A 17,797-nucleotide genomic window follows, 5' to 3' on the forward strand; every position below is an offset into this window, starting at 1 on the left:
TAGAATTTTTTATTCAAACATAACTGTTAGTTTACTTTTTATAAATGAACGAATAATTGAGTTAACAGAAAAAAACGCAACTGCAAAAAGTTTTTAAAAACTTTTTTCGGCGATTTTATAAAAACAGACTTAGACTATGCTTAGAGAGTACTGAGAACTGTAGTTTTATACCTAATATAGCAGCAACTTTAGTATTAATATATTACCTATCTAGCTCGGAGTGCACGAAATAATGATATTTCATACCGTAATGTATTTGAAATGTTATAAAGTGGAAATTATGCACATGTTAATGGAGCGTAGAGACACAATTTATTTTACTTTCACGAAAGATTAACTTAATGTTGATGTTTTCTTTGCAAAATACGTAAGGTCAACAACCTTTAATACAATAACAAAATATTGTACTTATTACACCAAAATAAGTTTTTAAGGAATATAGAAAACCGACCACGTCGCTATTAACGAACCGCCGCGGCGTCTTTTTGCAATAACCCTAGGTATCATTGAATACCTAAGCATTACAATGCTTTAAAACTCAATATTAAATTTATACCACATTGGCTTAGATTTTTACTAGATTTTTTTCCCAAATAATTATTTTATATGAAATTTCGGTTTTACAATACGCACAAGTGACAAGATCTCTCGACCCTCAAAACCCCTATAAAGGTCATTGAATTACCCCACCCTTGAAAGTGCTCAAAGTTTTAATAAAAAAAGTACACGTGGCATTTTTTAATCAAAACTGGCTAAGTACAAAACAACATACAGACAGTACGTTGCAAAATGCTTGTGGATTAAAAAAATAAAGTCACAGATTAAAAATAAAGTCTCGTTGCTAATATACCTTTGGATTTGCTTTGATTTTTTAGTTTATCTTTCTCTGAGTTTTTATAAATTCGCGGTGAAACGAAAGAATTAAAAATAATTTATCTTGTACGATTTTTTATTAAACTTATAATATTAGATAAATGATTATGTCCTTTTAGTAATTATAATGGCGGATTATAACAAGGAGGTCCTAGGTTTATACAGGGAAGACCATGTCCGAAGTCTAACAAATAATAATATAGATTTCTAACCCGTAAAGAAAATCTAAGAAGAAAATCGATCAGTGAAACAGAAGGGCATACTTATTACTTAACATCCACCTTTCTAAACGCTACGGGAAAGCTCTATTTTTCATTAATCTTTAATACAAAATACTTCTTTTGAAACAACAATATGAGCAACATAGCTCTCTATCTTACTCTCCCAATACCATCATAGTTATTTACAACAAGTTTTTTTTTTTATGGTGTTTCTCAATGTTAGCCAGAAGGGTTTCTACGTTTTAACGCGTACGCGTGGGTGAACTGAAGGTTCACCCTGGTAGCGACATGCGCAAGGGCGTCCCACCTTGACAGGGATCTCGAACCTCGGCTCGGGCTGTCGCTTGAGGAGGACGGAAGGGCCCTAGTCGGACGTTACAACAAGTTTATAATCAAAATACTACTACGAATCAGCTACAGCCTACACTATACAGAGAAAACTGTAAGCTTATTACTTACAGCAAGTTAAGAATCAAAATACTACAATACAAATCAGCACATACTGAGAAAACAAGCTAAACCCCAATAAAACGACAAACTAAAGCGTTATAGTAGAACACAAAACGTGTTGTATATCTAAATAGAAATTGAACAATACAAGTCAATCTTGATATTGGTAATCTCCGAACCTAACACGGTCCGTTCTCAGGGGAGGTTAATCAGAGCAATGTTTATTCGACTGGAGGTTTGCGAGTTAACCAGCCTGCGCCTGGCACGTGGGTTTCCTCGTGTTTATATTGACTCTATTGAATGTAGTTTTATGAATAAACCTAACGGCAAGGATACATTTTTAATAAGCAGCCCCTCTTTGAATGTATGTTTCATGAGTGGAATTACTAACCGATCTTTCAGACTGCAGGTGATATGTCGGTCAGACCGCTTATAAGTCTTATGGTGACTTTTTCCGACTTCCCTCCATTAAGTAGGTTGCATATTTAAAAGGTTTTTCTTTATATTATATTTTGAGTTTTGAGTTTTCGGCAAACTATTACAACACTTCGAGTCCTTACAATAGATTAAAGTAGTTGTTAGCATTATGGTTGCTTATCATTGCTTGAGACGTAATCTAATGAAATGTAGGTACATTCTAGCTGCTATCTTACCTTGGTAGAAGTTACATAATGTTATCATGAGTTATGACTTAATGTTACAGTTCTATGTAACATGGCATGTTAGCAATTTATTTTAAGAGATTTATTGCATTTAATTGCAATGTTATATTTTTAAACGCGAAGCAAAACATTAACAGTCAGAAGAAAAGCGTCTATTAAAAATATGTTGTAATTTAGATAAGAGATCATCATAATGCATTGAGTAAACTATAATTATCTAAGTAATAATATAAATGGTTTTATTGAGTAAAAAAATACATGAAATTTATATACATCATACGTAATTTTATTAATGAAGAAGTTGATAAGAAGTGTACAAATTCAAATTAGGTATACTATTCATAATATGAAACACGAATACAGATTATATTTTTCTAAACTCAAATCTCCTTCCACAGATAACAAATTGGCCCGCTATTTTGTCTGTCAAATTAACGATATGTCAAGTCCCTTTTCCAAGGGAAAAGATTTCACTTGAAAATAGTAGCGGGAAACATTTCAAGAAGACTGATTTTGCTAAGAAATGATAAATGTTCTAATATTATAAGTCGTATCGTATAAAGCTGATAATCTGCGCTGCATGTTTTCCATGAAATCATATTATGCTGAATGATTATATTGTGCATTTCTACTGCTTATCTATAATTTTAATTTTAATATTTTTTTAGTCATATCTCTAAGGCCGTGGTCGTCTAGTGGTTATAGCCTATAGGACCCTACGTTCTGATTTTAACAAGGTACTTGCTATAATAAAAGTCTTTAAATTTTAATCTGGCTTTTTACCTGTTTTTGCGCTGAAATATTGCGCTGTTAATGAAAAACATCGGTACTAAGGTTGTCTCATTTATTATAATTTGTATACAAAATAAAAAAAAATATCTACTTTCTATCACATTTTTAATCACCAAAAAGTGTAATCAAGGAAAGCCTTTATTTGTAAAGTGTGCATTTTTTTACTAAGTATATGGATTTTGTAAAATATACAATTAACTATTTAAAAGCCATTTTACAATTTTCCATATCACGTAACAATATAGTTCTATAAAAATCTAGGTTAAACTTAATGCTCCATGAATTCACCCTGACCAACATGGCGTCGCCTAGCGGAAGAATTGTACAGAATTAGCATTCTACCTCATTAATATTACATGGAGTGACCAACTGATACGAAAGAATATTCTAGAATGAAAACAAGTGATGTAAGAATTTCATTGGGAAAATGCATTTTCGGTTTTTGTATGTAATGTAACAAATAAATGTATAATCATAATGTAGTTTTATCAAATTTTTCTGGTACCTATCTACTTACTGATTTTTTTCTGTCTTCTCAACAAAACCATACCTAATACATATAATGCCCTAAATTAAAATTTTAAATGGCTAGGTTATCTTTTTCTTAACTTTTACGAAGTACGTGTTTTGCAGCTTGTCCGAAAAGGCTGTTTATTGGCTGAATATTATGTAACCAAAAATATCATAATACACAGATTGTAAACCAATTGATAATACAATTAATAATAAACACACATCGTAAAACTTCCTTCTCAAATCCATTTACAAGATTGCGAAAACTTATCCATCCTTCCCTGTTCCCAAAATATAAACACAAGAACCAAAGAATTATTATAAAACTTTACCAATATACGAAAATAACCCTAAAATAGAATGAGACACACGTGTTGTCTATGACGGTATTTCTCTAATATATTATTCAGTGTAACCTAAAAGCGGAACGATAAATTCTAGCTTGAAACTTGAAATAATGTATGAAATTTAACCTTTTTTGAAGGTAGGTAATTTGTAAAGGTTAAAAATAAAACAACATTTATCGTATTGATTTTCCTGATCGTTTTTCTTGTACCGTATCTCCATAGATTATTTAAACGATATTGATTTGCTCTCTCATAGATAAATGGTAAAAATATATTACTAGCCACTCGTCCTAGCTTCGTCCGGGATAAAAAAATGCCTGTTACTGAAATGAACCTGAACCGTAATTATGAAACTTTTGAATGATAAAACTACTTTGCAATTGGTCGAGTATAATTTGATTTTAATTGTTACAAAAAAAACGAAAATCTTTGCTCTACAATTTTTTATTAAGTACCTTATTTTACCCACATATATTGGGAAAACTCAATATTCCTTATAGTATACAGGCTTGCCTAGTGTGGGTACTATAGGGAATCCTTTTTAATAAACATAGATTAAGCCAATATGTGTAAAGCGAGCAACGTCAAACTAAGTGTATCTGTGTAAAAACATTTGGTTTATAAATAAATATATTTTTCATTTTCATTTCATTTTTCAGTATAAGTTTTCATCTACCATCACCAATACGGCAAAACTTACCAAATCCGAAATTCAGCAGATCTTTTAAAAAATTTATTCAGTTTTTTAAGCGTAAAAACGTGACAGATTGAATAACTATCACAATACTAATAGTATATCCAGACTAATAATTATATAACACTAGCACATCGCCCGCTCTGTCTCAAACCTAATAAATTATATACTAAAACCTTTCTATTGAATCACTCTATCTGTTAAAAAAACCGTGTCAAAATCCGTTGCGTAGTTTTAAAGATTTAAGCATACAAAGGAACATAGGGACAGAGAAAGCGACTTTGTTTTATACTATGTAGTGATATAGGTATATTAAATATCATTAAGTAACATACAACGCATGAATTTCCCTGTGGATTTGAACACGTCATATAATCAAATCAACATTACCCCAGCTATGTTAACTTCGATGATATAATTTATATAATGGTACGAGTAAAATAAAAATTACTGGGAAAAACTAGATCTATGTTTAAGGTAGAAAAGTAAAGGAAGAAAAATCAACGTTTTTTTTTACCAACGCAGTGCTTTATAATAAAACTCTATTTTTTTGTATAAGTAACTAGCTGTTTCCCGCGGTTTCACCCGCATTGCTCCGCTCCTGTTGGTCTGAGCGTGATGTTATATAGCCTATAGCCTTCCTCGGTAAATGGGCTATCTAACACCGAAAGAATTTTTCAAATCCAGTTGACCAGTAGTTCCCGAGATTAGCGCGTTCAAACAAACAATGCATCAAACAAACAAACTCTTCAGCTTTATAATATAAGTATAGATTAAAATTAGATACTCTATGGACATATCCAATAAAAATTAGATACTCTATGGACATATCAATAAAAAGTACCCAAGCAAAACAATAATTTACCTCGATATTTATCTCCACGCCAATCACAGCTCTATGTCAAAAGCTTTTAATGCCACAGTCGATTGCACAGTTTCTGAATCAATAGATCCACTTTGCGGTCACGATTATTATCCGAAATCATCGTGAAAGCGGTTTTTTCACGAAAATGGAGTTCATTTCTGTAGTCTTCGTTAATATTTTTTCGGCGTAATGAGGGCTTTTTGGTATTTATAAGGCTTTGCCTTTCACGCGTTTAAAGTACTAGGCGCTCATAAATGAGGAAGAATTGAAATAAATATAATGTACGAGCTTTTCGCCCCGGCTTCGCCTGGGTAAAAAATTATACAATTTTTTATATTATTTACTTATAGTAACTACTTCGTGAATTGAATGATCTTATAATTTATACACTAATAAAACTTAATCCATACTAATATTATAAATGCGAAAGTAACTCTGTCTGTCTGTCTGTTACTCAATCACGCCTAAACTACTGAACCAATTTGCATGAAATTTGGTATGGAGATATTTTGATACCCGAGAAAGGACATAGGCTACCTTTTATTGCGAAATATGTACCACGAGCGAAGCCGGGGCGGACCACTAGTAATATTATAATCCTATAGCTTAAATGAGACTATCTTTCGTAGAAGAGCTGTGGTAGAGCATAATAAATAATTATAATGAGCGTCAAATATCGCCTTTGAACAATATTTTATTGTAAAACATTTCATAGCGTAATAATAATACTTTTCCACTTCTCAGTTTTTGCGTTATCTAAATATTTTATGTAACGGATCTTTATTGTCTTAATTTTGATATTTTTGGCAATGATCTATCAGTAAAATATAATTGATTTTTAATTATTTACTAGCGGTCCGCCGCGGCTTCGCCCGTGGTACATGTTTACGTTTTCTCTACATAAGATCCATCCTCGTACTTCAAGAAATATAATTAAAAAAAGAATTATCGAAATCGGTTCAGCCGTTCTCGAGTTATGCGCTTACCAACACATTTTGCGATTCATTTTTATATATAAGATATAGAGACTGGACTAAACTGTACTGAAATAAGACATTAAAAAAGGACATTGACTTCTTTTTGTCACAAAACACAACTAGAAAGAAATGATAGGAATGTGTGTACCGCAATATTCTCACTAATTGACTATTAATATTTATTTGTTTGCTGGTTCATCTATCTTTCACTTCGCAAAGGAGAGAATATATTGTATGATTTTTGTATACTTAGAGAGATAAATACAAATAGATTGAGTGCTGTATACATTTTTTACCGCGGTAAAACATCTTATTCCCATATGAATTTCCATTACCATTAAAATCTTTAGAATCTATACTATAACAATTAAAAAATGAATCGCAAAACGTGTTGGTTTAGCGCATAAGTCGAGAACGGCTGAACAGTTTTCGTCAATTCTTTTTTTTTAAGTACGAGGATGGTTCCTACGGAGCGAAAACGTCAACATGTACCACGGACGAAGCCGGTGCAGGCCGCTAGTTTTACATAAAAACATGTATTTCATTGTCTAACGTTGTCAATAACTTTAACTTATTTGTCTTTATTTGTGGTAAAAAATGTCTCAGAACTTATAGTTTCCGTAATTCAATTAACGCTACAAGGTTTTAGGTTTCTGCCAATTTTTCAGTATTTATGTGGCTCTATTGAAACAAATCCTACACGTTTTAATTGCTGTGACCTATAAAACATGAAAATAATTTCTTGCCTAACTTTGCTTTATAAATAAGAATTTATTCAAAGTATTAAAATGTCTTGAGAAAAATTAAAGGTGAAAGTTATTACAATCTTTTTTAATATTAACATTTATAAATAATATATAGACAAACCGGTTAATTTTCCCTGTCAGAATTTAGGTCCAGCGGTTTGGATTGTAGAGCGTGCCAAAAAATTAAACAAACATACATTAATATACATTCGAAAAACATAGTGTCGGATAATTATTATTTTTTGTTTCAGAAATCGCATTGAAAGAACAGCGTCAAAACGATGGCGGGGCTCAGTACGACGAGTTATTGCTTCTTCCGTTTGTAAGTTTCATCCCTTCCTTTAATAATTGTAACTATATTCTGAAGTCTTGTTTTAGTTTTATGTGAGTACTAACTTTGCCGCGCAGTTTTTCCCGCATTGCCCCGCTCTTATGTGTCTTAACATGTATATTGAGCTTAGTCCTCATCGATAAATGGGCTATTTAACACTGAAGGTATTGTTCAAATCAGACTCGTAGTTTCTGAGATTAGCGCGTTTAACCAAACAAACTTAAAGCTTTATAATATTATACATATATTTATTCAAATCAAGCTCGCTGTAAAGTGTTCGAGATTTCATAAGAAATTAGAATGAGTAAATGGCATTTTCAATCCATTTATTGGCTATATTTTGTGAACACTGAAGACTAAGTCTACATTTGATTGTATATTTGTTCATCATGACTCACAAACTATAATATGACTTCGATGAAAACATGAGTCACAAAATTGTCTTTCTGAAAACAAAGTTAGCGTAATAGGTAGGTATTATGTTTTAATTTGTAGACATAACTATAGATTACTAGCTATGCCGCGCGGTTTTACTCGAGGACGAACCCGGGCAAGATCAAGTAAATGTAGAAATGATCATGTGTCATTCTGAACTATAATATTATTGTAAAGTTTCATCCAGATCCTACCATATTTTCTTTTTGACCCAATTCGTTACAAACATATTTTCATACAAATGCTACCTCTTTATAATATTAGTATAGATAGAGTATGTACTAAATACTTACTACGGAACATAAAATAAATGGTTAAATTATGATTGTATTTCATACAATGTTTTTTATTTAACTGACAGATAAGCTAAACTGAAGATATCAGGAAACTACGCAACTGGCCATCAATCTATCCTACTGTTGGATACAGATTATCCTACCCAACATCTATACTAATATTTTCAGCTGAAGAGTTTGTTTGTTTGAACGCGCTAATCTCAGGAACTACTGGTCAGATTTGAAAAATTCTTTCGGATATAAAAGATTGAATAACCTTCGAAGGAAGGTTATATATATTCTATGTACCAACAGGAGCAATAGGAGCGTACCAATGCGAATGAAACCGCGGGGCATAGCTAGTTAAAAATAAGGATACTAACTGTATTAGGTTGTAACGATACAAATTTCAAAGGAATCACCTACGTGATTTCCTGTGACAATGTGTAGGTGTAATTACCGACACTATGAATATTCAATGACTTGGCCACTGACCACATCCCTTCCTGAATTGATTAGTTTTGTAATTTGTGAACGTAATTGAGGTAAAATTCGGTTAAATGGATTATGGAATATTTTGTTCTTTTAATGATTTATTCTGCTATTCTGGGCGGTGACAAATCCAACAAATCCAAAACCATGAAAATTGGTTCAGCAGATCTCGAGTTATAAGTGTTGGAACATACAGACTTTATTTATATATATAGATTGCTGTGATAAAGCAAGTTTTGATATTAATTGCTTTAAACAGAAGAGCTCTCGTTCTTGATGAAAACCTAGTACTTAAACCTTGATGTAATCGTTAAAATTCATAGTCAAAAAATCGCTAAATTATTAAATTTTCCATTTACATAGACAGGTAACATACCGGCTAGACGCTTAATGAAACGGCTGATTAAGCAAATTGGCGACAGGCATAACATAATATCTAGAAATCACATGTAAAGAATACCTATATAAATTGTTTATTTTCCAGATAACCTTTCTTGTTTCACACACGGCTGCAGTACGGGCTGGGTATCAGGAGTACTGGGGAACGAGGCGCTCACAGGAGGTGCGTGGCTCGCCGCACTGCCTTGCCTCGTTGCTTTGCCCGCGGCACCAATGTTCGCGGTACTAGCTGATGTAAAGGGGAGGAAAGTGGGCGCGCTGTGTATAGGACTTAGTTTTATTGTAAGTATTATGTGTGCTTGTATTTTCAGTTCACGCGTATTTTCACCTGCATAAAATTCCTGCATAAAACGCGTATTCAAGTCAGTTGAACAAAATGGCACAAAATCAGTCTTATCGCCTACGGCGATCTCTACCTTTAACATTAACAACCACGTGTTATTGCTGCCTATTGGTTGACTGTGCTTAACTGCTTAGAGATCGTGTACCTATGTGTCTGAATTTAAGAGAATCTTCATAAATGAAGTTTCTCCACACACAGTTGAAATAAAAAAAAAATAATTATTATTTAATTTAGTAGGTCATTTTCTTTTTATGTCGGACGTAGATCGACATAACATGATATGACTTTTTTTGGGAACGAAATACTAACAAGCTTTGAAACACAAATGCGTTAGACACGTTGTACCGTATTTTTACGTCTTCTGAAGTATGTTCATTTAGAAATTAAAGATTTTTTAACGGATTTTAAACGTGATTTATTCATTATATTATTTTCCCGACGTGTATAATACTCCCGTTCGAAATGTATAATACTCGCGTAAAACAAACTCTACAAAATACTAAGTATGTTTATTTTCAAAAAGGTTCTTAAATCTATGTTCCTTTTTAAGATAAGTTGGTCGCTAGCCGCATGGTGCGGGGCGCGGGGAGTGTGGGTCGCGCGGGTCGCCGCGGGCGCGGGAGGCGCGGGGGCGCTCGCGTTGGCCCCGCTATACTGTGCGGAGATAGCGCCCAGGACGAGGGGACTCGCTGCTATGCCTGCTTTGGCTTGCAGGTTTGTTCTAGAAACTTCTATTCGATACAAAGTTCGATTGACAATTTTCATTAAACATACCTACAGTTTTAACAAACTTCTAATCAGATCTGAAGTTGACGAGAGTTACAATATGTGTACTCAACTTACAAGTTACAAGCAGCTAGCTTTAAGTATTTTCATAGCGCAGCGTCTTTAACATATTTCAAAGCAGGCAGAATTTTTTTGCGAATTATAATATAATACTAGCTTACCGCCCGCGGCTTCGCCCGCTTTGTCCAAAACCTAATAAATTACATAGTAAAACCATCCTCTTGAATCACTCTATCTATTTAAAAAATCCGTTATTCCGCATCAAAATCCGTTGCGTAGTTTTAAAGATTTAAGCATACAAAGGGACATAGGGACAGAGAAAGCGACTTTGTTTTATACTATGTACTTATTGATTTAAATTTTGCTGTTTCTATTAACATCAATAGCCATGAATTATTCAGTGATATTAATGAAATGTCTAATTAAAATTACAATCATTACTTAATTATAAAAAATATTTTACAGTTGTGGAATACTCTTCGCCTATTTCGCTGGTGGGATGCTGTCAGCGCACGCGCTATCTCTATCAATGGCAGTTCCTCCTCTCCTGTTGTTGATATCGTTGCTATGGTTACCGGAGACGCCGTCGTTTCTTATAAATGCGGGGAAGATACAGGTAAGGTATAAAAGTAAGTGAAAATAAGTGAAGATGTATAATAAAAATATAAGATATTAAATACTTATATTATGATATCAACGATTTTATGCACAGCGAAATAATTTTATATCATATTATGCTATGAGTTAAAAATAAACTTATAAACTTACTTATAAAATATATAAACAACTTCTTGCCATCTATTAATATTAATGAATGATTTGTCTAAACAGAAGTGCACAGAAGAGTACACTCATACATCTCCTAGGCGAAATATTTCATTAATTATTCATTAATAAGTTCTAAACAAATTTTATTTAATTTCGTATTTGCAAAATCAAATCAACATCATACCTCCTGTTTTACTTACTCTTACAAACCTTTAAAGACCAATCACATGAGCACAGATAATTTAACTATACCTTTATAAATTATTCTAATTTTCAGGAAGCAGCAAAAGTAATGTGCTGGTTCGACGGTTCGGACTTCCGGGAGGACCTCACTGACGTCATCGAGCAGCAGGAGGTCCGTATTCGTACGTCGGACTATGGGCGCCGTGACGTCATGCGATACGACTCCGACACGTTCCAACCAATGCTGAAGAGGGGCAGTGGTCTGGAGTCCACGTCGGATAAACGGAGTGAAAGGAGTGAGAAATCTGCGTGTAGGGAGCTGTGTGAGTGTTTATTACTTCTATAAATAAATAAATAAATATTAAAAAAAATTATTGACATAATAACACAGGTATAGACTACGATAATATGTCTTCTTTGTTTGTTTTTGTTTTGCTTTTATTAATGTTTTGTGATGATTGCCAAATAAACGTACTTATTTTCTTTCTTTCTATATGTGCTGTTCGACAAAGTGGACTAGAGAGTAGTAGATTGATAGTCTGAATTTATTGAAGTGAAACTTCTTTATCAGGGTTGGAAAAAAAAATTAGTGTAACATTTTTTCGTTACGCGCCATCTTTTTCTTATACCTACCACGCGTGATTCGACGTATTTCTGTAAAGTTGTTAAATTATTTTTTGAAAAATAAGGTCATAAAGAAGTTTCACTTCTTACGTGTGTACATTAGTACACGCACACATTTTTTCTTTCCCGAATATTAACTTTTACTAGCAAATTGTCAGCAGACGGAGCCGGGTACCTGTTTTAATAAATATTATAAGTAATATTTTTTTTATGTATAAGTCGACAAACGATCTTGTTCGTCACCGTACAGAAAGCGATGATTTGCGCCGCCCATGAACAACCACAGACTCTGGAGTATTGTGTGTGTGTATATAGTTTTAAAATAAAACGTATCTGACTTTAATACCTTTCAGTCCGTCACCGTCGTTCCCGTCGTGCTCTCTTCTCTTGCTTCGTGGTTATCGGCGCAGCGGCTGGCAGCGGCGCCGGCGCTGTCAACAGCTTTGCCGCCGCAGTACTGCGTCACTCTGCGCATCAAATACCAGTGTTGAACGCGACGGCATACAACTTCTCTATATACAACGGGTGAGATGATTAGATACTTCTTTCTAGGCGAAGATTTTCAAAATAAATAGCTATCTGTGCTTAATAATGTGCCAAATGTTATAGGAATATAAGACTAGACACACGTAGACAATGAATATATCTATTTCATAGATACACTACACATTTAATAACTCAATCTAAAATCTTTGAAAAAGCAATCTATAAGAGATTTTATAATTTCTTCAGTAAAAATAATGTCATCAATACTCAACAAAACGGTTTTCAAAAGAATAAATCAACTACGATAGCTATCTTCTCAGTGATAAAAACAATTACTGAGAGTATTGATAAGAAACTACCTGTAACATCTATCTTCTTTGACTTATCAAAAGCTTTTGATTTCGTAAACCACAATATTTTAACATATAAATGTGAGAAATATGGAATTAGGGGCCCGGCCTATGATTTGATAAAAAGCTATCTGGCAAATAGGAAACAATATGTGGAAATATTAAATAAAGATGAAAATCAGGAAATAATGGCTTACAAATCAGCATATCAACATAATAGATATGGAGTACCCCAAGGGAGTCTACTTGGACCGTTACTATTTTTAATATATATTAATGACTTGCCAAAAATAACGAGATATGACTGTATTTTATTCGCTGATGACATTTGTTTAACAATTCCTGACGATCTGAAAGAGACTAATTATAACGTGACTTTAAATAATTCTATTCATAATATAATAAGCTGGTTAAAATGTAATGGATTGACTCCAAATTTAACAAAAACAAAATGCATGCAATTTTTAAATTATTATAAAACGCAGAGATTTCCCATTAATATTAAATATAATGACGAACAGATACAACAAGTAAATAGTATACAATTTCTAGGACTACGATTGGACGAAAACTTAAATCGGAAACTTCAATGCAACGCAATGTGCTCTAAAATAAATATTGAAAATTAAGAAGAACTATTTCATACGAAGCTGCTTTAACTGCTTATCATGCTTATGTTGGCTCTGTCTTAAGATATAGCATTATTTTCTGGGGTAACTCGACAGACGCCATTAAAGTATTTATTGGTCAAAAAAAATGCATAAGAGCACTTTGTAACGCATTTCCTCTGGATTCCTGCAGACCATTGTTTAGGAGATGTAGAATATTGACGTTAACTGGAATTTATCTATTAGAGGCTGCTCTTTTCGTGAAAAACATTACAAGATCTTCAATAGTGCAGGGGAGAACTGTCAACTTGGACAGAGAGACCCGGACAGGTTGATAATACCAAAGCACAGAACAACTTTATGTAAAAAAATGCATATATCATGGCCATAAATATATTTAACGCCTTACCTAAAAATATAAGAGAGCTACCGTTAAATAGATTTAAGTTTAAGCTTAAAAACTGGTTAATTGACAAATGCTATTATAATTTAAATGAATTTTTTGATGCAAATATGTAATAATTTATTATAATTTATTTTAATTTGATTTGAATCTCTGTCATCATCGCTAATAAAATGTTTATAATTTATATTAAAATTTAAAATTTAACAAGCACTGTAAAATTTAGTTAATGTAACTATTCGCATGCCAGCTGAGACTGGCGAATTGTGTAGAACATGTTCTCTCATAACACCAATGTATTACCACTTTTCTTGCGAATAAATTCATTTCATTTCATTTCATTTCATTTCAGCCCCTGGAATCACAGACACAATAGAAAATCTATTGTATCCTCGCCCGATCGGGCCGCACGGGGCTCAATGGGTTAATTACATTTTATTAACAACTAGCTGCTCCCCGCGGTTTCACCCCCGTGGCTCCGCTCCTGTTGGTCGTAGCGTGATGATATATAGCCTATAACCTTCCTCGATAAATGAGCTTTCTAACACCGAAAGAATTTTTTAAATCGGACCAGTAGTTCCCGAGATTAGCGCGTTCAAACAAACAAACAAACTCTTCAGCTTTATAATATTAGTATAGATGACAACAATTTAAGAACGAAATCTATCATTATATTTTGTATGTTTATTTCAAATCTCAATCTTAAATGGACTGTCCTAGATTTTTTTTCAACAATCGTTACACAAAATTTACTTCAGAAAGGTAAACGAAGATAACTCCATAAATAAATAATAGGGAAACAAACATACTAAAATATATTGTTTTCTTCTGCCTTTCAGGACCTTACCACGCCACCTGTTTGAAACGTCAGAAGCTGGTTCGATGTTGTGTGGTACCGCTTTAGTGCTGGGAGCAGCAGTTGCCACCATCACTGTCGATAAAGTTGGTCGAAAAGTACGTAATACTAACTAGGTACTAATTTATATTAGGTACTAGCATCCGCCCGCGACTCCGTCCGCGCGGATGTCGGTCTTCGCGTGGATGGTTTATTTCTTCATTTTGAGTAACTCTGACAATGATATCTTATAAATATATATTGGACTCAAATACGGCTAGGCCTATAATAATACGCAACGTGTGTTCGCGGTTCTACAGAACAACGTCTATGGATAAAACTGAAAAGATTAATTTTTCTCTACGTATTTTTCCAGGATAAAAAGTATCCTATTATACGCCCAGGATAATAAGGTATAATTATACCAAGTTTCATCGAAATCGAACCGTTAGTTTTCACGTGATGCCTGAACATACAGACAGACAGACAGACAGACAGACAGACAAAAATTTTTTTAAACACATATTTGGGTTTGGTATCGATCCAGTAACACCCCCTGGTATATATTTTTTCAATATTTTCAATGTACAGAATTGACCCTTCTACAGATTTATTATATGTATAGATTACCAATACCGAATATAGTTCATTCATTACTTGCTTTGAAATTTTAAACATCAACAAGATTTAAAGGAAATATCTAACATCTATGATTTTACAAAAAAATAAAGCAGCTGATAAGTTCGGTTAACCAGATGTAAAATAAGTTACTGCCGGGATTAACGGCACAATCATTAAACATTAAAAGTTAAAAGATGTGACACAACCTTATACTTTTATAAATTACAAAACACTGCAGTTATATCTCTTTATCAGTTTCTAAATCATTTTTTTCATCTATCTTTTCTTTGCTATGACCATCTTATTTCTTCTATTTTTCAGACTTTACTACTCTGGTCGTGTTCTGGCATTGCATTCTGCTTAGCCATTCTGGGCGTCTACTGCGATCCACATTTCCAAATAAACTTCTACAAACACCGGTTATCCTACAAGAAAATCACCAAAGATAAAAGTATCAGAGAAAGAATAGAGATTCCCGAAAATTTAACTATATACAATGATTCCTTTACAAATGACACTAAAGCCTGGTACAGAATTGGTCTAGAATCTAATACTACAGATGACTGGAAATCTGTTAAATTCGAACACAGCATAGAGAAAGAAGACTTGTCAATATGGCTGCCCGTGATTCTACTGTCTATGGTCTTGTTCTTATACAATATAGGCCTTGGATCAGTGCCTTATGTGTTAATATCGGAATTATTTGTAGTTAATGTGAGTATAATTTGTTATTTAAAGATAGCTTGTAGGTGTTGTCAAAATGAACTTCTAAATTAGGAGATATAAAACTGATATTAAACACTTAAGGTACAAGTCCGAGACGGGCCGCAGACCGCAAACTGCAACAGCAAACTGCAAGCGACACCACTTGTTTCTATGAACATCTATGAATCGCTGCGCGTTGCGTCTGCAGGCAGCAGTGGCGCCGCGCTTGGAATCAATTTCATAGATGTTCATAGAAACAAGTGCTGTCGCTTGCAGTTTGCGGTTGCAGTTTGCGGTCTGCGGCCCGTCTCGGACTTGTACCTTTATAGTGCTATCCTACTAGTCCTACTAATATTATAATATGCGAAAGTTTGTATGGATGTATCGATGTTTGTTACTCTTTCACGTAAAAACTACTGAACCGATTACAATGAAATTTAGCACACATATAGAGGGTAACTTGGATTAACACATAGGATAGTTTTTATCCCGGAAATCCCACGGGAACGGGAACTATGCGGGTTTTCCTTTGCAAACGCGGGCGAAGCCGCGGGCGGAAATCTAGTTTATCATATTGAAATAACCCCAGCAGGAGCAAAACTAACTTGAACTGTTGCCAAACAAAAGGTTGATTAAATTGCGACAATTTTCTGTATTTTTACAAAAGTTCCTTATTACTTAATTCAAAACATTTTTATTAATTTTTTCAGGTAAGAAGCCTTGCATCAAGCTTCCTCATCACATGGATGTGGCTTAGTAACTTCTTAGTTCTCCGCTACTACGGAACCATCGCTTTTTCCCTTGGTCTCCACGCTACATACTACATCTGTTCATCAATTACACTCCTAGGAGCAGGATACATTTATCTAACCCTGCCAGAGACTAAAGGAAAATCACAGAGCCAAATAGAAGATTCCCTGAGTGGTCCCTGGTTGATACCTTTAGGCAGAAAGAAGAACGAACGATGACATACACCAGAAGTATTTACTATCTCAGAGAGAAGTGAATAGATAAATTGGGCATAGATTGTGTTTCGGGATTTTTAGTCCAAAAATGTTCAGATTAGGCAGGCTAAGAATATTGGTTTTGTGCCGTTTTGTAATTGTGGGATGTAAGCCAAATACATTATTTATCCAAGTAAATTTGGATTTATGTCGTAGTTAGGTATTGAAGAAAGAGCACCGAAGAGATGGTGGACGTACAAAGATATCTGTAGGTAATGATAAAGAATATCAGGTTCATATTAGTCGTAGTTATGGAAGAATTGTGTATTGCCATTATAAATAAATACTGATAACTGTAAGGAAAAGTTGGCAAAGTAAGGTTAAAGCAGAATTTCATTTAGAAAAGAACAGAAGATAGATGAATTCGCAAGATGATATCATGATAGTATTTTCTGGAAACTGCCAGACCCAATTTAAATGTGAAATTCAGCTCTAATTTTCATTCTAAATGTTAAAAAAGAAATTAATTATATCCAAAATAAAAACTTGCCAGAAGCAGATAAGTATAGGTATTATCAGGATAATATAATATGTATTGTAAAGGTTCCTCCGAATGATTCTGATTTTTCATTTATTCTGCAAATAATTATTAGCCAAGTAGTTATGGAAAGGAGAATAAATAGGAAGGAAAGTTTGGATCATTTGCGTTCCTACAAAAGACGTTTAACCGTCTTCTAGTCAATTAAATGTTATAAAAGAGATGCATTAGTCAATTGCAAAGATACATTTCGCCGAATGATTCAATAATATCATAGTAAATAAGATTTTATGCTAGAGCTGCCATAAATATTGAATCATTAGATAGAATAAGCATGGGAAATGTGAATAACTAGGAGGTAAAAGGGTTAATTGAATTCCAAAATGATTATTATTTTTGAGGTACTCCATAGAAAAAGCTGTCTGAAACGACTGACCTTTTTGCATTGAACTTAGAAGTAGAAAGAAGAAGTATATCTGCTTCTTTATGCGTATCATCATCAGCCTATTATGTTCCCAATGCTGGGACACG

The 17,797-nt window shown here is 33.6% G+C and overlaps 1 protein-coding gene across 1 annotated transcript in view; it reads left to right on the plus strand.

Moving 5' to 3' along the window:
* LOC123701939 (facilitated trehalose transporter Tret1-like) overlaps nucleotides 1–16,894 on the plus strand; it is a 52,474-nt gene extending 35,580 nt beyond the window's left edge. The window contains exons 2-10 of the mRNA XM_045649573.1: nucleotides 7,392–7,462; nucleotides 9,158–9,354; nucleotides 9,966–10,129; nucleotides 10,667–10,817; nucleotides 11,247–11,475; nucleotides 12,130–12,301; nucleotides 14,463–14,577; nucleotides 15,401–15,793; nucleotides 16,495–16,894. Of these exons, the coding sequence (XP_045505529.1) occupies nucleotides 7,392–7,462; nucleotides 9,158–9,354; nucleotides 9,966–10,129; nucleotides 10,667–10,817; nucleotides 11,247–11,475; nucleotides 12,130–12,301; nucleotides 14,463–14,577; nucleotides 15,401–15,793; nucleotides 16,495–16,752 (1,750 nt within the window). The 3' untranslated portion in view covers nucleotides 16,753–16,894. The remainder of the gene's footprint in view (nucleotides 1–7,391; nucleotides 7,463–9,157; nucleotides 9,355–9,965; nucleotides 10,130–10,666; nucleotides 10,818–11,246; nucleotides 11,476–12,129; nucleotides 12,302–14,462; nucleotides 14,578–15,400; nucleotides 15,794–16,494) is intronic.
* Nucleotides 16,895–17,797: the final 903 nt, after the last annotated feature.

The sequence above is a fragment of the Colias croceus genome, chromosome 22 (assembly GCF_905220415.1).
Source record: "Colias croceus chromosome 22, ilColCroc2.1".
NCBI lineage: Eukaryota > Metazoa > Arthropoda > Insecta > Lepidoptera > Pieridae > Colias > Colias croceus.